This window comes from Vipera berus (assembly GCF_964194415.1).
Source record: "Vipera berus genome assembly, chromosome: Z".
Classification (NCBI taxonomy): domain Eukaryota; kingdom Metazoa; phylum Chordata; class Lepidosauria; order Squamata; family Viperidae; genus Vipera; species Vipera berus.
The window spans coordinates 16,365,634-16,387,561 of record NC_138205.1 but is presented as its reverse complement, the minus strand read 5'-3'; the positions used below and the strand labels follow the sequence as shown (position 1 = coordinate 16,387,561).

Genomic DNA, 21,928 nt, shown 5'->3' with positions numbered 1-21,928 from the left:
GGAAAAACAAGGAATAACCATTGGGAAACAAGGCAAGATTGCAGGTAGTCTTTGACTTACAACCATTTGTTTACTGACCACTCAAAGTTGCAAGGGCATTGTGAGACTTACAATCTCACACTTACAACCTTTGCACAATTCCCATGATCCAAATTCAGGCACACTTGGCAACCGGCATATCTTTACGATTGTTCCAGGGTCATGTGATTGCCATTCATAACCTTCCCAGCCCGCTTCTGACAAGCAGAGTCAATGGGGGAAGCTGGATTTGCTTAATGACCACATGATTCACTTAACAACTGCAGTAATTCACTCAACAACTGTGGCAAAAAAAAGGTTGTAAAAGCGGGTGCACTTCACTTAACAAACAAAAGGCTTTTGATGTCTCCATCCTATGCCCCATATTGAACTTCCATTAACGTGTGTATTTGCTTTGCCTTGCTTTAGCAATGGAAATTCTGGTCCCATTTACAGTCGTAAGTCCAGGACTGCCTGTACAAACCAATCATAAAAAGTATTTAATCATCCATGGGAACTTCACAAAATATCCTCATCTAAAAGTGACTTTAAAAAGTGCACGAAACAGAGTTTTGAATAAAGAGAGGCGAGGGTACTTTGGCCAAGCAGCCCAATCCCAAAAAAGAGAGAGTGGAGAAAGATTTGGAACTTCAATTCTTAAGTTCATTAACAATTTTTAAATGGCCTTTCTAAAACACCTTAACTCAGGGGTCCCCAACCCGCGGTCCTTGGACCAGTACCGGGCTGCAGCATGCCAGCAACCGGTCCGCACAAACAAGCAAAGCCCCGTCCACAGGATGCAGGCAGCACACAAAACCACGCACCCTTCGGTCGGTGGAAAAACCTCTCTCCACGGAACTGGTCCCTGGTGCCCAAAAGGTTGGGGACCTCTGCCTTAACTTAAGGTTCATCCTTATTTAAGTGGATGGGATTCAGCTCTGTATTTATTGAGCAAATTAAATCCCAAACTCAGAGGAACCGAGGCATGTCTCGCTATTTCCTAGGAAAGACCCGTAACCTTTCTGACTACTCGCAGGGCATGTCTTGCAGGTTGAAAGGAAGACACGTACTTTCTGCTGGAACCTGAGGTGCCACGGCATAGCTGTCAAAGAAATAAACCTTCTGTATATTCTGGATCTCTGGCGACAGGACAGGACAGAAGAGGCAAGTGGAGAGAAGGGAAGGATAAGGTTTCACAAGATCATCCATTACGGGACAGAAGAAGTGGAACAAGGAAGAAGAAAAGAGAAACAGCGAAGAGCAGAGTGGTTAGTATCAGCAGTGACAGAGATTTCAAGCCAGAAAAGTCGTGTTAACATTACAATCAGCAAGCCAACTTTGTTGCTGTTGTTGTTAGTTGCGAAGTCGTGTCCGACCCATCGCGACCCCATGGACAACGTTCCTCCAGGCCTTCCTGTCCTCTACCATCTTCTGGAGTCCATTTAAGCTCATGCCTACTGCTTCAATGACTCCATCTGGCCACCTCATTCTCTGTCGTCCCCTTCTTCTATTGCCCTCCATCTTTCCCAGCATTAGGCTCTTCTCCAGTGAGTCCTTCCTTCTCATTAGGTGGCCAAAGTATTTGAGTTTCAGCTTCAGGATCTGGCCTTCTAAAGAGCAGTCAGGGTTGATCTCCTCAACTTTGTTAACCGGCAACAAATATTATGAAGGCGAGCAGATGCAGCTGAAAGCAGGATTTCAAGCCCTCTTACCATCTTTCCACAGTTCAGCAGTAAACTTGTCCGTACTCTGATGAAGAAGAGTGGCCACGTTGTCGTTCAAAGGGTCCATATTTTTCATGAGCCACTCGTCCGCTTTGTAATCCACCTTTCAATGAAAATGGGGAGGGGGAAGGAAGATGAGAAAGGATCAAAAGGCTGAACAACACCAGAACCGTTTGTAGCAAACCCACCTGGTCTTGTACAGTAGTCCTCAACCTTATGACCACCTGTCTAGCCACTGTTCGAACTTAATGACAGTGCTGAAAAAAGTGACTTACAACTGGTCCTTGCGCTTTACGACCGTTGCAACATCCCTGCGGTGACTTCATCAATCTAAGTTTGGGCACTTGGCAACCGGCAGGTATTTATGATGGTTTGCAGTGTCCTAAGGTCATGTGATCATCATTTGCAACTTTCCCCACCAGACTGTGACAAGAAAAGTCTACGGGGGAAGCTGGATTTGCTTAACAACCGCATTATTCATATAACTACCCTGGTGATTTGCTTAATGGCCATGGCAAAAAAAAAGTAGTAAGTTTGGGACCAAATCACTTAATGGCCACCTCACTTAGTAATGGATAGTTTGGTCCCAACTGTGGTAATAAGTGGAGGGTTGTGTGTATTGCACATTCTGGCATTCTGGCCATCTTCAGTTCAAGGTTTTGGTAATGGTTTTCAAGGCCCTACATGGCATGGGTCCGGAGTACCTCGGGGATCACCTGCTGCCGGCGTCAACTTCCCTCCGCCCTGTGCGTTCCCACAGAGAGGGCCTCCTCAGGGTGCCACCGGTCAGAGAATGTTGGCTGGTGGCCCCCAGGGGGAGGGCCTTCTCTGTGGGCGCCCCGGCTTTATGGAATCAGCTGCCGGTTGAGCTCCGGATGGCACCTGACCTTCGCTCCTTCCGACGCGGTCTGAAGACCTACCTATTTGAACAAGCCGGCCTGGCCTGATGGGGGATGTGCTGGGGTTTTTATTGGGGATTTTTATATTATTCTACTGTTTTTAGCTCGGGCTCTTATTTAATCCTTTTTTTTAATTTTTGTATTCTGTATTTTTATATGTGCCCTGTTCACCGCCCTGAGTCCTTCGGGAGAAGGGCGGTATACAAATATAATAAATGAAATGAAATGAAATATCATGCAAAGGTGTTGAGATTCCACGTTCTATCTAGAATTTCAAAGGCTCCAGGAATTAAGTACAGTCCAGTGTGATGTCAGGTGCAGGAGACACAGTGTTTAGTCCTCTCTTAAGCACGAAAACCTATGGATGACCTTGAATCAGTCACTCCCTCTCAGCCCTAGTCAGCAGCAAACTCTGTCACGGGCTGGCTAAAAAACAAAACCTCTCATTACATCAGCATTGAACTAGGCAAGCACAATGCACGAGTGGATCCTGCAATCCTGCTGGACAAACTCCAAGAAGAAAAACAACTGGGCAAATGAATGGAAGAAAAACTGATAGGAAATCACGTTCTCTCCAAAATAGCTGCTCTCTGGGTTCTTTACTTGTGCTATCTCAGATTCTTGTTGCTATCTCAAGATTCTCTTGAGTAGAAATTTTAATTTGAAAGCCTCAGCTATCATAGTAAGCTATGGGCATTTTCCTTAGTTGCCAACATTAAAGGGTTTCAGTTTTGGGTCCTCGGCTGTAACAGATTTACACGACTGTCCATGGCTGCTCCTTTGAGATAATAACAAGCCATAGTTCAATACAATTAAAAGTGCCAGTTTGGGAAAGGCAAGTGAAACCAGTAAATATGGATGTGTCAGTAAAAAGGGAGGGAGGCAACAGAAGCTGTAACTTACCCTGCCAGCGTAATGGATGATGCAGAAGTCAGCTTTATCCCGTAGCTGCCGGGGTTTCTGGAATTTGGGATGGGACCCTTGCTCCTGGGAAACTTTTTCCACAAAGCTCTTATCGGTGGCTTTAGGGAACCAGCATTCTTCATCTAGGAGAGCCAGCAGCCCTGGAGGGTTTGCCTGGGAGAAAGCGAGATAGACCCAAACCATTGGCAAGATTCCAAGGGCTGGAGGTAACATAGGTCAGGGCATGGAAGGAAACGGGCTAAAAAAGGAACAGCAATTGCATCCCGCCTGAGATGTTAGTTAGGCAAACAATTGTCTTCCACTGAGAAGAGAAGATAGAGGTTTACGATCCAAGTTAAGGACCTGATCTTGACTCCCACTGCTAAGAATTGTCAAAAAGGGCCACCTCACCAGCAAGGATAACATGGACAACACCCCACCAGCAAGGACAACAAGGGCAACAGAGGAGGGACTCAAGCTATTCTCCAAAGAGCCCAAAGGCAGGACAAGAAGCAACGGATGGAAACTATTCAAGGTGAGAAGCAACCTAGAACTAAGGAGAAACTTCCTGGCAGTTAGATCAATTAATCAGTGGGACAACCTGCCTCCAGAAGCTGTGAATGCTCCAACACTGGAAGTTTTTAAGAAGCGACTGGACAGCCATTTGTCCGAAATGGTATAGGGTTTCCTGCCTGAGCAGGGGGTTGGACTAGATGACCTCCAAGGTCGCTTCCAACTTTATTATTATTATTATTATTATTATTATTATTATTATTATTATTATTATTATTATTATTATTATTATTATTTATTATTATTATTATTATTATTATTATTATTATTATTATTATTATTATTATTATTATTATTATTATTATTATTATTATTATTATGAAACAACCCCTGGAGAGGGGAAGGCTCTCCGAAGAGCTGGAGGTCATCTTTTCTTGGCCCTCCACATAACAACTACGCAGCATCCCAGGTCACTCACTGGTCTTTCAATGAGGTCAATGCAGGGTTGAAGGTCCAAGCCAAAGTCGATGAAATTCCATTCAATGCCCTCTCGTTGGTATTCTTCCTGCTCTAGCACAAACATGGTGTGGTTGAAGAGCTGCTGGAGCTTTTCATTGGTATAGTTGATGCAGAGCTGTTCAAAGGAGTTCAGCTGCAGAAGGGAGAGAGAGGGAGAAAAGAAAATATTCACAAGGGGATTCTACATGTGATGGTGAGGTCATGCACTTGTGTTTCCTCCCCATGAAACTACTGACAGGTCACGATAAGTTTCTTTGTCGCTGACTTCATCAACTAAAGTTTATTGGATGACACTGCCCAGGACAATTCCTCTGGCTGAGGAATTTCTGGGAGTTGAAGTCCACAAGTCATAAAAGGGCCAGGTTTGAAGACCCCCCCGGCCTAAAGCCTCTATTGGAAAGAACTACAGCTCTTGAAACAAGAAAGATGGTTCTGCTGAAACGTACGGGTTTAGTTAAAGAGAAGATCGACAACACAATTTGAAGGAAAGGATTGAAAACAGCACTGCAGGTGTACAGTATTCATCAGGTAGTGAAAGAGGAAGAGGAACCACACTGGATTTTTGTGACTAGCAGATCTTCCCTCACCTGAAATATTTCAAAACCAGCAATATCCAAAATGCCGATGAAAGACGCCCCCTGGCGCTTGGTACGATCCAACGCACGGTTGATTCGATGCACAAGCCAGCGGAAGAGCCTCTCATAGGTGGCTTTGGCCAACGCTTCCACAGCAAAGTCAGCCTAGGAAGGGAAGGAAAGGTTGAGATCAAAACAGACTCATCTTGGCCCGTGTATTCCCTACATACTTACCATGTTTCCCCCAAACTAAGACCTGGTTTATTTTTCGTGGGGTTCTTTTTTGCCTCCAAAAGAGGCACCAGGTCTTATTTTCGGGGCATGTCTTTTCCATGGTCTCACCTCGTACCGGCAGCAACGACAGCCCCGCCGGCCCGCCTCTTCTGTGGCTGCTCGCCACCACTCATACGTGTTGCCCCCGACCTCCATTTTGCCGTCAGAGGCCTTCAAGAAAGCCCTTTGCAGCCAAGAACCAAGCTCCGGATTGATGCACGCGGTGCCCCCTGGAGGCCGGGGGGTGGGTGGGGGTGCTGCAACGTCAATCTGGAGCTCAGTACTTGGCTGCAGAGGCCTTTCCTGAAGGCTTCTGACGGCGAAATGGAGGCCAGAGGTGATGTGTGCGCGCGCGTGGTGGTGAACATAAGTGGGCTGGCGAGGCAGCTGGCAGGGCATGGGAGGCCTGGCTGCAACAGTAAGTGGGTGCTGGTGCTTGGGGTAGCTCCACTCCCCACCCCACCCTATCTTGATATTTAAGTGTGTGCCTTGCCCCAAAACTAAGGCTTACTTTTGGGGTAGGGCTTATTTTTGGGGTAGGGCTAATCAAGGAGAGAAGCAACCTAGAACTAAGGAGAAACTTCCTGACAGTTAGAACAATTAACCAGTGGAACAACCTGCCTCCAGAAGCTGTGAATGCCCCAACACTGGAAGTTTTTAAGAAGAGACTGGACAGCCATTTGCCTGAAATGGTATAGAGTCAGGACCTGATCTTGACTCCCACTGCTAAGAATTGTCAAAAAGGGCCACCTCACCAGCAAGGACAACATGGACAACACCCTGACAACAAGGACAACAGAGGAGGGACTCAAGCTATTCTCCAAAGCGCCCAAAGGCAGGACAAGAAGCAATGGATGGAAGCTAACCAAGGAGAGAAGCAACCTAGAACTAAGGAGAAACTTCCTGACAGTTAGAACAATTAACCAGTGGAACAACCTGCCTCCAGAGGTGGTGAATGCTCCAACACTGGAGGTTTTTAAGAAGAGATTGGACAGCCATTTGTCTGAAATGGTATGGGGTTTCTTGCCTGGGCAGGGGGTTGGACTAGATGACCTCCAAGGTCCCTTCCAAATTATTATTATTATTATTATTATTATTATTATTATTATTATTATTATTATTAATTATTATTATTATTATTATTATTATTATTATTATTATTATTATTATTATTATTATTATTATTATTATCCCACCTCCTAAAATCAAGCTAGGTCTTATTTTTGGGGTAGGTCTTATTTTCAGGGAAACACATTATTATTATCTTGTCAAACCCTCCTTCAAGAGTTCTTCTGGACGGACCCACCAACATGTCAGGCACAGTAATCAGCACCACTGACCTGTTCTTTCGTCTGTGCCTTCTGCACGTAATCTCGGCCGACTTTGATGCGTGGGGTAAGGATAGCACGGGTGAACTCCGTGACATTCATGCCCAGGAGGTGGCAGAGTTTTTGAGCAGCTGCAGAGGCGAAGAAGAGACCAATAAGAGCCCTTTGCCAGATCCCTTCCCATCAGCTTTCTTTTCAATTCCATACCATTCCCTTCTCCCTCTCAAAAAGCAGGAATGTGAGGCAGGAACCTGAATTTTAATATGGTGATTATCGTGAAACTTAAATTTGAAATACTGTTTCTTACAGCCAAAATGGAAATCGATATTTTATAATAATAATAAAACAAAAACCAACAAAATGTTCCCCATACACCTGTATTGTCTTTAACAAGATCCCATTATATCGTCTAAAATAAAAAGGCAGTTTGAGCTCTGATCACAGCCAAATGCTTAGAGTCAGTCTTCGCTTAACAACCAGTTGCTTAGCGACCGTTCAAAATTATGACAGACATTCCCAGAACTACTTACAACCCAGTTCTGGATTTCAAAAAACTGCACCTTCCCCCCACATCAGCTTAATGTTTGCCATGACTTACGACCGTAATTCTGGGCTCAACTGCAATCATAAGTTGAGGACTAGCATTTCTGAAAAGTCAAGCTACTAATCTGAAATACCTGTGTTATCCGGCATGGAGGCCTGATCTGTATTCCTCTCTTTACGGAAGACAATATTGCCAAATTGCAGCACAGCTGAGACCATCCGAAGCATACCTGTGTGGAAGGATGACCACATTTCCACATTTTGCAAGCAGCCCTATTCAAATGCACCCCTTCAAGCGGGTTCAGCATAAAGTACAACACAAAACGTAAGAATATATTTCATCACATAGTGCATTGCAATAGGCCTCTCTGCCCAAGCGTTGCAGAACAAAGCTACAAGATATTTGAAAGATGCATGCTAGGTTACCTTTCTCCACTGCCCTCATCATTCTAAATAATTTTAATTTTTGGATTGATGAAACATGTAAGGCTTGACATTCACTGCAACAGACTGGGACTAACTAACTAACCAGCAGCATTCAAAGCATTTCAAACCTAAGGATCACCATAAGAGCCACACACTTTACAACATTGTTATTTCTCTTTCTGTTTCAATATTGTATTGTTATATTACAATAATAAGAGAAATCACAATGCTCTAACATTCCTATGCAGGTGGGGTACATATTCTTTATCTCAGATGTTCCTTCAAGTTTAACCCTGCCCCTCCCCCCCTCTCTGTCTCTTTTCTCCTTCACTAAATAAAGGAGCATTACTGGAATTACAATAAAAAACAACACGAATGAACATTACTGGAATTACAATAAAAAACAAATCGCAACATTCACTAGAGTGTAAAACATTGCTTGAAATGGAATTGTGGAGTTAAAAGCAATGCTAAAACTTCTTGTTGCAGAAATGGCCTTATTTACAAACAGCTTCTACAGTACTTTAAGAATATTTAGATGCACACCTAAGAAAATTGGAGATAAAGATTTGCCAATGGATGGCTATTACATTTTTACTCGGCTTGTGAATATCCAAAGGGATTTAAAATCAGCGCAGCCCGACAACAGGCAGGAATTTTTCCAACTTGTCCTTATTTATTGCAGCGGGTAACACAATGTTGCTAACAACATTTAATAATCTACTCAAGTGAAATCACCTAAACAGTTACTTGCTGCTTCTGAAGTATTTTCATATCTACGGGTCATTTCAAACATACAGCGGTTAAAACCATTCTAGGTCATGGACCTCTTAGCTTATCAGCCCTTATTTCATATACTTGTGCCTTAGTGTTGACTCCTGTCTCCCCAAGTTTCTTAGCGAGAGGTCAGAAGTGGTTTGCCATTGCCTGCTTCCTAGAGCTAAGAGTGTGTGGCTGGCCCAAGGTCGCCCTGCAGGCTTCATGCCTAAAGTGGGATTAGAAGCCACTGTCTCTCAGTTTCTAGACTGGTGCTTTAACCACCATGGCAAACTGATCCTCTATTTCACGTTACAAAGTTATAATCGATGTTAATACAAGTAGTCCTTGACTTACAACAATTAATTAGTGACGGTTCAAAGTTACAACAGTGTTGAAAAAAGTGACTTATGACCATTTTTCAGAGTTACAATCTTTGTAGCTTCCCCATGATCCTGTGATCAAAATTCAGATGCTTGGCATCTGGTTCACAGTTACGACCACTGCTGTCTCCCAAGGTCACATGATCACCTTTTGTGACCTTCCGACCAGCAATGTCAATGGGGAAGCCAGATTCACTTAACAACCGGGTGGCTAGCTTAGCGACTGCAGTGTGGCAAGAAATGTCATAAACAAGTGTGGCAAGAAATGTCATAAAATGGGGCAGAACTCACTTAACAAATGTCTCACTTAACAACAGAAATTTTGGGCTCCATTGTGGTTGTTAAGCTGAGGGCTCCCTGCATATTTTCGTATCAAACATTTTATTCTAAGTCGTTACTGCACTTAACTGAAAGCACGTAATAAATAAAACCATGACCACGACCATAAATGAAATGTTAGGTCAGATACCTCCTTAATTGCAGCAGATATATGCACATTCATTACAGAGTGACTCACAATGTATCTCCTCATGAGAAAAACCCATGATACGCATGGATTCCATGGTCTCATGGAAGATCTCCTTATCCTGCTGTCCAGGGATGGGCAGGTACCCGTTCGACAGAAAGCGATACTGATTGAATGGCTCCAGCAGCAGCTCCCCTACAGGGGCATGAAACAAAGCACGTTACAGGGACCCGCCAGAAAGTGGCATGCAAATTTAATAAACTAATAAAACTTACGGCACTGCCTATCTCATACAATGACTCTAGGTGGCTCACAACAACACATAAAACATAGTTAAACACAAAGATGCCTTTCCCCCGGGCGCTAGAGCAGGGCTCTTCAAAGTTGGCCCATTTATGACTTGTGGACTTCAACTCCCAGAATTCCTCAGCCAGGCACGTTGGCTGAGGAATTCTGGGAGTTGAAGTCCGCAAGTCATAAAAGGGCCACGTTTGAAGACCCCCAGGCACTAGAGGAAATGACCTCACAGCTCAACCCCCATCCTAGCTCAATGCTTGAGGGAGAAACCAGGGCTTCCCGGCCTCTGGAGAGCTAAAAGGATAGGGATACCTCTGACCTCATGCGGGAAGCTGATCCAAAGAGCTGAAACGGACATCGAGAATGTTGCCCTTAGAATGGAGTGTGCCAAACACTTCAGAGAGAGGTGGTCCCACAGGTAACCTAACCCTGTGCCGTGTAGGGCTTTAAAAGTGATAAACCAGCACCTTGGAGCTGCACCCAGAAAGCAACTGGAAGCAGTGCAGCTCACGCAGCAGTGGTGTTCCTTGGGTGAAGCGTAGAGCAGCCAAAATTGCATGCTGCTTCGTTCTAGACCAGTTGTAGTTCTGGATGCTCTTCAAGGGCAGCTTCAGATAGAGTCATTGCAGTAATTCAACAGGAGGTACCGAAAGCATTGGTGGCACTTTTTTGGTTATGCTGTACTCCAGAGGGCAGTACATTATTAGGAATCATCAGATGCGCACAAAATTTGAGATGGACTAGAGAGTCTGCTTTGAGAGACCAAGATTCAGGAGGTTTAAAGGTCAGCCTGGGTGCTTCAGATTTCAGCAAGTCTTAAGACTCCCTCTTTACTCATTAAACCACCATCGCCATCACCATCATTTCTGACATTACACCGTAATACCGTCACTTGTTTTCATTGGTTGGGACAGTGATGGCAAACCTTTTAGAGGCCAAGTGCCCAAACTGCAACCCAAAACCCACTTATGTATCATCGGGTGCCAGGTGGGTGTGGCCCATTGGGTGGGTATGGCCAGTTGGGTGGGCATGTCCCTTGGGGGGACACCTGGCTGCAGTGGTAACGGCAGACTGGATGGGACTAAAAAGTTCAATCAATCAATTCCAACTTTGCGAGATCTTTTTTTTCCTGCGAGAAGTTGAAATCGATTGATTGATTGAACCTTTTTTTTTTGCACATGGCAGCGGAGGCCTAAAGTGAAAAGGTTTTATAAAAACCCAGCTGAAGGCTTAGGACTGGGGAGACGGCACGTGTGCCCACAGAGAGGGCTCTGCGTGCCACCTGCGTGCCACAGGGTTAGGACTTTCTTTCTGGTGAATTATTTCCTCTCAGGTTAGTCAAAAAAAGTTCTGAGTATTTAGCAGCAATCAACTGGTTGTCCTTCGGCTTTATTGCCACTCTGTAAATGCAGAACACTAAACCACATGAGGAAGGTCAGGATTTCCATGATGCCTGGGGAAATGAAAGGGACACACTCACCTCTCGTGTGTTCACCAGCACCCACTAAGAGTTGATAAAAAACGTGGAAGGTTCGCTCATCCTTGGCCTGGCGAATGGCCCGGGACTTCTCCAAAAGATCTGGCACACTCTGAGTTAAAGATGGCACGTACGGACTATTTCTTTCTTCTTAGACACCCAGGCACAACAAAGCTTCTCAATCGCCCCACCTGGATTCCACCTGCCCCTGTGGGACTTCTGATACTTTGGACCAGATACCTGCTATTTTTGCCATCAGGAATGTTCATGCAGAGGATCTGATGATTCTATCTGCCTAGTGAACTGGGCCGGCATTCTGCCATGGCCCAAACTTACAACTTCTATTCTCTAACCACAAGGATACATGTCTCTATATTGGCTCCAACAATGTAGCCGGCTACATCAAAATTAACCCGAATAAATTTACCCTGTGGGTCGAAAAAGAGATGGGACAATGAGACAGCAATCAGAAGAATGGTGTGACCGATGCAGAAAAATTCTTCGGTATTTTAAATATATTTTTTTCTTTCAGATGCTAGTGAACCGCAGAAGCTGAAAATAAATTCCCCTGGTCAATTCAATTAGTAATGGATCTTTCCTAAATAGGAAGAAACCAGTCACCACAAAAAACAAGAAAAGCTAACAGAAAGTAATATTACAGTGGAATGTGCAGCTCACTCTTCTGCCTTTCATCTACAAGGAAGAGAAAACCTTTGAATTTTTCTTCCTTTCCAAATAAAAGGAGTGGCTAAAAAAACCAAAAGCATTTCTCAAAAAAAATTACAAAAGGAAGCTGAAAAAAAAAGGCTTTCAACAACAAAACTGGTTTTTCTTCCAAAGGAAGTATGGAGTTTGTTGGCACAGGATTTCAAAAAGGCATTTATATATTTTGCCCTTGCTAAGGAAAGGAATCGAAGAAATGGTACATGAAAGTTTAAGAGTATATTTGGAAAGGCTTTGCAAGCATAACCTTTTAAGGCTCTCTTTTTTGTGTGTACTTTGAAGTATTTAAAGGAGCGAAGTGGGTACCCTCAGCTGAAGCCCACCCACTGCACCATTAAACTCTTTTATGACAAAATACCAGGATAGTTTTTCACTGGAGGAGGGTAAAAGGCAAAAAGGAGTGCAATGCAAATAGTTCTCATTTAACGCCCAGTCGTTCAGTGACTGTTTGAAGTTACAACAGTGCAGAGCAAGAGGTACTTACGACGGGTTCTCGTAGTTGCAGCCAATGCAGCATTCCACGATCACCATTGTGATTCGGGTGCTTGGCAACCAGCCTGCAATTATGATGATGATGATGCATCGCCCCGTGGTCATGTAACTGTCATTTGCAACCTTCACTGCTGGCTTCCAACAAGCAGTCCCTGGGGAAGCCAGCAGGAGATTGCAAATAGTGATCACTTGATTGTGGGATACTGTGATCACACATGACTCTCCTAATGAGGGCAACTGCGATTGCCAGGACTGCCATCATAACTTGGCACAGTTAGTGATGCCACACCTGATAACTAGGTTGCTTAGCAATTGAGTTTTTGGTCCCAATTGGAACTATCTGTACTAAAGGCCCATTTTATCCCTTGAAAGCCATGATAGTGCAAGGAATGAATGAATGAATGAATGAATGAAGGAAGGAAGGAAGGAAGGAAGGAAGGGAGAGAGAGAGAGAGAGAGAGAGAGAGAGAGAGAGAGAGAGAGAGAGAAAGAAAGAAAGAAAGAAAGAAAGAAAGAAAGAAAGAAAGAAAGAAAGAGAAAGAGACTCCATCCTCTTGAATGCTAGCATATCCCCAGCAGTCATGACGAGACATCAAGTGCAGCCCCTGAGGCCAAAGATTTGTCCAGCATTGTAACTGGACAACCCATTCTTAATTTAAGTTTGAGTTGCTGGGAGCTAATAGCCAAGCCAAACAAAAGAACAGTGTCTTAGCCTGCTTCCTGTCCTTCAGATCTCCTCATCAGCTAGCTGGACGTAACACTACCTCTTTCAACAACTTGGCTACACAGCTTAACTCTTGTTTTTTATAGAAAGAAAAAGATGATTTTAAAAAAATAATAATCCAGATTTACCAACATAAGATGATCTACTTTCAAATTTAGAATCACTTTGGCAATTTTCTGTAACTAGTTTTTTTATTCAGTGGGAGGTAGGGCCTCTTACATAATAACACCCCAATGTTATTATGAATGTCTTGTATCACAGCTCCAATCTCTGCAATCCATTCCCCATAATGGCTGGGGAATTCTGGGAGTTGAAGTGAATGAATGAACCTTTATTGTCAAAGTACAACCATGTATACATTGAGATTGGCTGAGCCTCCCTTTGTACCCCCTACCACCACCACAACTCACAGTGACAACAAACCCACCACCTTGTTACACCGTGTGAGCTAATTGCACAACACACCGGCCTCGCAAGTCGATCACACATAAAGTTATTTCCCGTTCAAGAGCCTGACAGCCCACGGATAGAAGCTGTTCTTCAGCCTGTTGGTATGGCTGGCTATACTCCTGTATCTCCTGCCCGATGGTAGGAGAGTAAAGAGGTAGCGACCAGGGTGTGAGTCGTCCCTGAGAATATTCTTCACTCTTCCAAGGCAGCGAGCCCTGGCGATGTCATCCAGTGGTGTTTTGTGCTGTGCTCACCACCCTCTGTGATACTTTCCTATTCGCGGCTGTCAGGCCAGCATACCAAACCACAATACAGTGTGAGAGGACACTCTCTATAGTAGACTGGTAAAAGAGGGTCATTAGCCGTTGTTCTACCCTGTTCTTCCGCAAGACCCTGAGGAAGTGGAGTCTCTGTTGGGCCTTTCTGGCCACCTGGGTTGTATTGACTTTCCAGGTCAGATCTTCACAGAGGTAGACTCCCAGGAATTTAAAGGAGGAAACTCTCTCCACACAGCTATAGCTGTGTGAGAAGCAATCTTAACCTGAAGACAGGGAGACCACACACAGAGACACATATAAGGTGACAGAATAATTCATTTAAAAAGGGTACTAAGTACCCATTAGAACAGCTTTTCTCAGCTTTGGCAACTTTAAGATGGACGGACTTCAACTCTGAGAATTCTGGGAGTTGAAGTTCTTAAAGTTGCCAAGGCTGAGAAGCACAACAACTGGGGTTTGATCTTCCAGATCTGAAAATATTTTCCACTGCTAAAGAAGATGCTATCAATCCAGGGCTCAACTGGTCTGAAATTGGAAGCTGCTAAACAGGATCCTCATTCCACAGATTTCTGAGGAAGATGACCGGGTGGGAGGGGATTTATCCATCTACAATGACTTACGAATCGTGAGGAATTGTCGTTTTTCACCGTTTTTGCATTGCCGAAGGCCTCCAAGATAGGGTTGGCTTGCAGCAGCTGATGCTCCAGTTCTCCCTAAATGAAGGACAAAGGAGGGAGGCAGGAGGGAAAAGGGGTTAGCAGCGACCTAGGCAGGCCTCTGGCCTCGCCAAGCTTTCGGGCCGAGGAAATACTCGGGGAAACTCCAAGGCCAGCCAGGGGGAAGCTGTTTCCAAAAATTACTCACGTAGGAAGCAGGGCTGGAAGTCTATGGAGGTTGGGATGGGGATGACATCACAAAAAATACAATGGGAAGGCAGAGCAGGGAGCAAGACAAGGGAAAGAAAAACAAAAGAAAATCAAAGGGTTAAATTAGATGATGAACAACACAACAAGAACTCAACCACAATAACGTAAGGACATAAACTGGGGACCAGCACAACAGAAAAGGGTAGGAGTAGGAGACCCCCAACACCTGGCTTCCTTTCCCGGCCCTCCCCGGAAACCTCTTGAACCATGTTTCCCACCCCACCCCACCCCACCCCACAAGCGAATGTGGCATCGTAACTCTGGTGAGGAAAGGGGTTCAAGGAAGGTGACTCTGGCAACAGGCAGTGTGTGCAACTGATGAGAAATGCATTTGACTCAGAAGAGCAATTCTAAGTATAGGTGGGAGCAGGAGCAGCAGCCAGCGATAGGGACCCGCAATCAGCACTGGAGGATGGGGGTGAGGAGTGGGGCGGTGGGGAAGCTGGCATCTCAGCAGCATGCATTCGGCTTTCTTGCCTGTTTGGCTTCATTGAGGTACTCCAGCTGAGGCAGCAAGACAACAGAGGGGTATTAATATCATCTTCCATATGGGAACAACCACATACACACACATATACTCGTAGAACCTCCGCCAAGACTATAGAATTAGGGATGGACAAGGGAAAAAGACGGCTTTTCATGCAATCAGAGACGGGAAGCACCAAAGGGAAAAATAAGGAAATTCTCAACGCGTTGCACGCAGGATGTTTCAGGTCAGATGTCAGATAATTTTAGGCCCAACAGAAGTGAGGAGAGGGGTTCAAGTTGGCCAATAGTTCCTTTGGGGTATCTCTGTGAAAAGACAGGGAACAAGAAACCCTTCATGATTCCAGTTGGCCACAGAGTGTAATCTCTGAAAGGAGATGGCTAGAATAACTGGAGCCTAAGTTCTTCCTCTAGACCAGGGGGTAGGCAACCTTGGCTCTTTTATGACTCGTGGACTTCAACTCCCAGAATTCCTGAGCCAGCCATGCTGAGGAGGAATGGAGAGGTTTCCATGCTGGCTCAGGAATTCTGGGAGTTGAAGTCCACGAGTCATAAAAAAGCCAAGGTTGCCTACCCCTGCTCTAGGGTTATGTCCACAAGTTGCAAGAACATTCAAGAGAAGATCACGCAAGTGTCCTAGGACAGAGGTCCCCAACCTTTTGGGCACCAGGGACTGGTTCTGTGGAGAGAGGTTTTTCCGCAGACCGAAGAGTGCGTGGCTTTGCGTGCTGCCTGCAACCCACGGATGGGGCTTTGCTTGTTTGTGCGGACCGGTTGCTGGCATGCCGCGGCTCAGTACCAGTCCACGGACCGGTGGTTGGGGACCCCTGTCCTAGGAGATCTGCTGGGCCACTGCAGTTGAGCTTGGGAGGCAGCAACCAAAAGGGCCCTGAAACTATATTAAGAGGAAGAAAAGTGTGATTAATGGCTGGCATATTGGCTGAAAGGAATGATGTGAAAAGGCCAAGCAAGGGCTGATTTCCTTCAACAAAGGAAACGACGACGTTAATTCAAACCCAACACTGACTCTCAATCCTGCCTGGGTGGGTGCCACAGGCACGGTAGCCAAATTCCAGATGGGCAGACAGTAGGTGTGTTGAGTGACAGAAGAGGGGAAAGCACTTTTGCAGGTGTTTGAAAGGCTTTTCAGGGATCACCTTTTCACACATGCCAGGGCCATCCGCTGGTATTTGGAAGAGCTTCCAGACTGGCCCTGGTTCAAATCAGATGTCGGGTTACTTCCTAGGCATCAGATGGGGGAGCCCGTTGGCTCCGCTTCAGGAATGCAAAACCAGAGTTGGCAAAGGGGTCATACCAGAATGCCATGCCCTTTCTAGGTTTGCAACGCAAGGGAGAGCAGGTGGCTGCTGCTGTGGCTGGAACTGGATGTGGCCTCACACTCACCGGCACGTTATGGTCCTTCCGGGCTTTGTGAGATGAAGCCACATGTGCTAAGTACTGGATCACTTTCTTCGTGTTCTCTGTTTTGCCAGCACCGGACTCACCTCTGCAGAGAACAGACATCAGATGAGAAAACAAATGGAACACGCTCATACCTCTCCTTCTCAGGGCCGAGCTTAGAGCTGCAGTTTCCACAGAGAAGGAATCAAGTTCAGTATTTCTGAAATTCTAAATTTTTTGCTTTCTGAACCTGTCCCGTCAGCAGCATCCGATCAAAAAGTATGGACCAGGAATCCAGAAGGTCCTCAGCTCCAATTCCATCATGATCACAAACTCACCAGGAACAATATTACAGTAATAATACTAAAAAAAAATATCATGGTCAAGTAGTGGTTGGGCTTAATATGGATAGTCCTGATCTAGGGTAACTGTTGTCCTGTTAAAAAGTTGTTCAACAGCCTAATTTAGGGAAGGGTAAGGAAAAAATGGATATATCTTTGTCCATCAGAACAGCTGGAATAAAAAAACTCCAACTTTTAACATTTCTCATCATCTTATTCAGAAGGACCGCTGAGTAAAATATGGAAAGGGATTTGGGCACTCTAAAGCAGCCTTTTCTAATTATGTAAAATGGGAATTTTAATCCCAGCACATTTGGAAGGCACTAAGTTGGTGAAAAGGGACGCGGTGGCTCAGTGGGTTAGGACGCTGAGCTTGTCGATCAGATGGTCGGCAGTTTGGCGGGTCGAATCACGAGTGCCGCGTAACAGAGTGAGCGCCTGTTACTCGTCCCAGCTTCTGCCAACCTAGCAGTTCGAAAGCACGTAAAAATGCAAGTAGAAAAATAGGGACCACTACGGTGGGAAGGTAACAGCGCTCCGTACGCCTTTGGCGTCTAGTCATGCCGGCCACACAACCACGGAGACGTCCTCGGACAAGCGCTGGCTCTTCGGCTTTGAAACGGAGATGAGCACCGGCCCCTAGAGTTGGAAATGACTAGCACGCATGTGCGGGGGAACCTTTACCTTTACCTAAGTTGGTGAAAGCAGAAGGGAGCAATACACAGTTTCTGCTTAATTACTGATTCATTTTCAATGAGATCAACTTCTTAGCTTCTATCCCAGGTTAGAGCAACATTTGTTACAAGGGGGAGAAAAGGAAACAAATTACTTCTTTCCAGTCTGAAGGAAACAGGAATGAAGTTGGCAGTTGGCCAATGACTTTTTTTTTAAGACTGTAGGATTGATTAAACCAGGTTTTGTACAATATTTCTTACAGGACTAAACCAACAGACTGCTTCTGTTCCAACTATAGTTGCACGCAGTGCAATGAAGGGCTAGCACTTTGGGCTATCAAGTTTTTAGAGCCTCTTGTAACACCCGTGCAGAACAATTTTTGCTCTCTCTCCTCTGAGCATCTCTTTCAACAGACCCTCCCCACCGTAAGCCATACTCACGTGCACAAGATCGACTGATCCTCTCGATCTGGGGGCAAGAAAGAGAAAAGAATCAGATCAAAATTGTTTGCTCCCATTTCCTGAAGACCATTTTCCCTCCGCAGGAAGGCATCGGAAACACACTTGCAATCATCCATCCACCAACCAGAGTGCTAGACTTCATCAGCTCCCTATCTCTATCCATCTGCACACTCTATCCATTATACACCCTAAAATTACCCATTCTTCTCCTTTCTGCTTCAGCCTGGAATAGGGAATTCTGTAAACTAGTGGTTCTCAACTTGCGGTCGGAGGACTACTGGGGGGGCCACGATGTTGTCACAGGGGGGGTCTATGAATCATTCGTCAAGTCTAGTGCTTTAAATCTTAAGTCTTGAGAGTCCATGGCCATGGTCTGTGGCCACAAAAGGTATTTAAAGGGAGTCCACGGGGAGGAAAAGGTTGAGAACCACTGCTTTAAAACTTTCCATTCACAGCTCCCCTGCCCCCATTATTTCGCACAGCAAAGTGGGTAACCTAATTTTAATCGTGGATGTACTTCCTAGAGAGCAAGAAGGGGAAATTAAGAGGGAGCAGGGCCTGAATCAAAAATTGAAAGGGTCGTTTAGGTTTTCTTTTTCAGACCCATTCAAATCCTCTCTCTTATTCTTATTATATTGTCATATAATATATGTGGGGATATATTCATTATTCTGTATTTTATTTATTTTTGTCATATTTTTGTAGTGTATATCGGAGGTGGTGACCTTTTGAGAGCTGAATGCAATGAAATTTCATTTTAATGTATGCCGATTAGTGTACATTCAAAGTGACAATAAAGATTCTATTCTATTCTATTCTATTCTATTCTATTCTATTCTATTCTATTCTATTCTGTTCTATTCTATTCTATTCTATTCCATTCCCTATTTGCTATTCTATTCTATTCTATTCTATTCTATTCCATTCCATTCCATACTATTTCTATTCGATTCCCTATTTGCTATTCTATTCTATTCTCATTCCATATTTTCTATTCTATTCTATTCTATTCTATTCTATTCTATTCTATTCTATTCTATTCTATTCTATTCTATTCTATTCTATTCTATTCTATTCTTCTATTTTATTCTATTCTTTCTATTCCATTCCATTCCATTCCATTCCATTCCATTCCATTCGAATACAATCCATTCCATTTCCTATTCTATACTATTCCATTCCATTCTATACTATTTCTATTCAATTCCCTATTTGCTATTCTATTCTATTCTATTCTATTCTATTCTATTCTATTCTATTCTATTCTATTCTATTCTATTCTATTCTATTCCATTCCATTCTATTCTCATTCCATTCCATATTTGCTATTCTGTTCTGTTCTATTCCATTCCATTCCATTCCATTCCATTCCATTCCCTATTCTATTCTATTCTATTCCATTCCATTCCATATTTGCTATTCTATTCTATTCTATCTATCCTATCCTATCCTATCCTATCCTATCCTATCCTATCCTATCCTATTCCCCACAGCACATTGCTAGACTTGGAGTGAGGCACCTCAGCAGAGGCTTGCACAAGGCTTTTGAAATTAGGTGGAGGGTCTCATGGAATCAGCCCCCTGAGCCTCCAGGGTTGTACTTTGTCCACTGATGACATATAATAAAGCCCCTTCCCCTCTCCCCTCTCTTTTGTGGGTCTTCCAGCATGTACCTTGCAGCATGCTTCGGTAGGCAGTCTCGGAGATGGCATAAATGTGGGGAGGCATCTCGTGACGTTTCTTGCCCCGATACATCTCCACAATCTGTTCTGTGTAGATGGGCAAATTCTTGTAAGGGTTGATGACCACACAGAAGAGCCCTGAGTATGTCTGCCATTTGGAGGGAAGATGGAAAGTCACATCAGAATAGCCCCCCAATATGACTGCAGTTCTTTTTTGTATGCACATCTTCCTGGACTCTATAGCTTGCTCTCAAATACTCTCCTTTCTAAGATAACAACAACAACAACAAAATAAAAAAGTTGGGAGGGGCCTTGGAGGTCATCTAGTCCAACCCCCTGCTCAGGCAGCAAACCCCACACCAATTCAGACAAATGGCTGTCCAGTCTCTTCTTGCTGCTTCCAAAGGAAAAAAACGTATTTAAAAAACAGACTTTCTTTCTGCTTCAAGAAAAAAAACCTGAAAAAAGGTCAGAAAATAAAGAGGGAGAAGCCAAGTTCCCTGCCTGCTATTTTTAACTCTAAAGCATGACGATGACCTAATTCACACATCATATTAAGCCAGACATGCCATTTGTTTGGGTTCCTCTTTACATGAACCCAGACTTTTGGGCTATTAATCCATAGCTTAGAGCTAAGCATTATGTGTGGATTAAGGCACTAGAACTTTTCAAAAACAAAGGCTTAACGTGATGTGTGATCCCAGACAGACAGGGAGATGGATGTTAGAAACAGCACCCGGCGCCTAACCCTAACCCAATTTTCACATTTTGCAGGCAAGAAAAGGGAATATCTGCTGTTCCAAACTTGAGATTATTTTTTTTTCCCTACTGCTGAAATGAAAAATTAATGGGATATTTTTGGTCAGCCTTCCCAACCCTGGGAAGCAGGATGGCTCCATAGTTAAGGCATGATGGCTTAATGATTAACATGGCTTGGTTTGAGACCCGAGCGTCATGCAATGGAGTGAGTGTCCATCTCTGCCTAGCTCAGGGCTAGGCAACCTTGGCTCTTTTATGACTCGTGGACTTCAACTCCCAGAATTCCTGAGCCAGCATGGCTTAGCTTGGAAACCTCTCCGTTTCTCCTCAGCATGGCTGGCTCAGGAATTCTGGGAGTTGAAGTCCACGAGTTATAAAAGAGCCAAGGTTGCCTTTCCCTGGCCTAGCTCCTGTTCACCTAGCAGTTTGAAAGCTTGCAAATGCAAGTAGATAAATAGGTACCACTTCAGTGGAGAAGAAACAGCACTCCACAACATCATGCTGGCCACACAACTGCGGAAAGGTGCTTAGACAGTGCTGGCTCAATGGTCTTGAAACAGAGATGAGAACTGCTCCCTATAGTCGGCAATGGCTGCCGTGTTTCCCGGAAATCAAGACCCGGTCTTGTATTTATTTATTTATTTTGCCTCCAAAAGAGGCAGTAGGCCTTAATTTAGGAGAATGTCTCATCCTAGGACCACTGCAGTCAGGCCTCCCACGCCCCGACACGTTTCAAAGGGCCCAAAGAGCAACGTGGCCTCCTGCCGTGAGCAACAGAAGCGGCCCAAAGTGGACGAGCAATAGAAGTGGCCCAAAGCACCATGTGGCATCCTGCTGGGAGGAGCGGCAACGGCACAATGCGGCACATGGCGTCCGGCCGCAGGTGGCAGCAAGCGGCCGCAGAAGTCAAGCAGCGGTTTGACTGGTGTCGGGAGGTGTGAGGCCTGGCTGCGTGTGGGGCAGCTTCACCCCCTTACCCCCACCCTGCCTTGAATTTTAGGGGTGTGCCTCACCCCAAAAGTAGGGCTTAGTTTTGAGCAGGGCTTATATTATGCCCACCCCCAAAAATCAAGCTAGGGCTTATTTTCGGGGTAGGCCTTGCTTTTGGGAAAACACGGTAGCAGAGAAAAATCTGCAGGGACTCTTTCCCTCTCTTTGCTTCCCAACTCTGGCTACTCTCTGGAAGTACAGCGCAGGCTTGGGAACCTTGGAAAGTGATTTGCACGTCTGAAGGATGACCCAGCGCGGAGGCCTGAGCAAGTCCTTCTCTTTTTTTAATCCCAAGAATATATGGAGGCCATAAAATAGCACCTGCTCTAGAATTCACCCTCCCAAAACAAAACCTATCAAGGCTTGCCTCCTTCTTGGTAAAGCCCTCAGAATGTATTTACAGTGAAAATAAATTGCTGGCAAAAGAAAATGGTTTGCCG

The 21,928-nt window shown here is 44.8% G+C and overlaps 1 protein-coding gene across 1 annotated transcript in view; it reads right to left on the bottom strand.

Moving 5' to 3' along the window:
- Window positions 1-21,928, bottom strand: part of LOC308677967 (myosin-10-like) — an 82,660-nt gene that overhangs the window by 44,953 nt on the left and 15,779 nt on the right. Inside the window, exons 3-16 of the mRNA XM_081344701.1 lie at window positions 19,731-19,887; window positions 18,037-18,064; window positions 16,584-16,686; window positions 14,632-14,652; window positions 14,388-14,480; window positions 11,465-11,528; window positions 11,104-11,202; window positions 9,378-9,521; window positions 7,430-7,525; window positions 6,765-6,883; window positions 5,164-5,316; window positions 4,536-4,709; window positions 3,545-3,718; window positions 1,731-1,845 (exon numbers count right to left, since the gene is read on the bottom strand). Of these exons, the coding sequence (XP_081200827.1) occupies window positions 1,731-1,845; window positions 3,545-3,718; window positions 4,536-4,709; window positions 5,164-5,316; window positions 6,765-6,883; window positions 7,430-7,525; window positions 9,378-9,521; window positions 11,104-11,202; window positions 11,465-11,528; window positions 14,388-14,480; window positions 14,632-14,652; window positions 16,584-16,686; window positions 18,037-18,064; window positions 19,731-19,887 (1,540 nt within the window). The remainder of the gene's footprint in view (window positions 1-1,730; window positions 1,846-3,544; window positions 3,719-4,535; window positions 4,710-5,163; window positions 5,317-6,764; window positions 6,884-7,429; window positions 7,526-9,377; window positions 9,522-11,103; window positions 11,203-11,464; window positions 11,529-14,387; window positions 14,481-14,631; window positions 14,653-16,583; window positions 16,687-18,036; window positions 18,065-19,730; window positions 19,888-21,928) is intronic.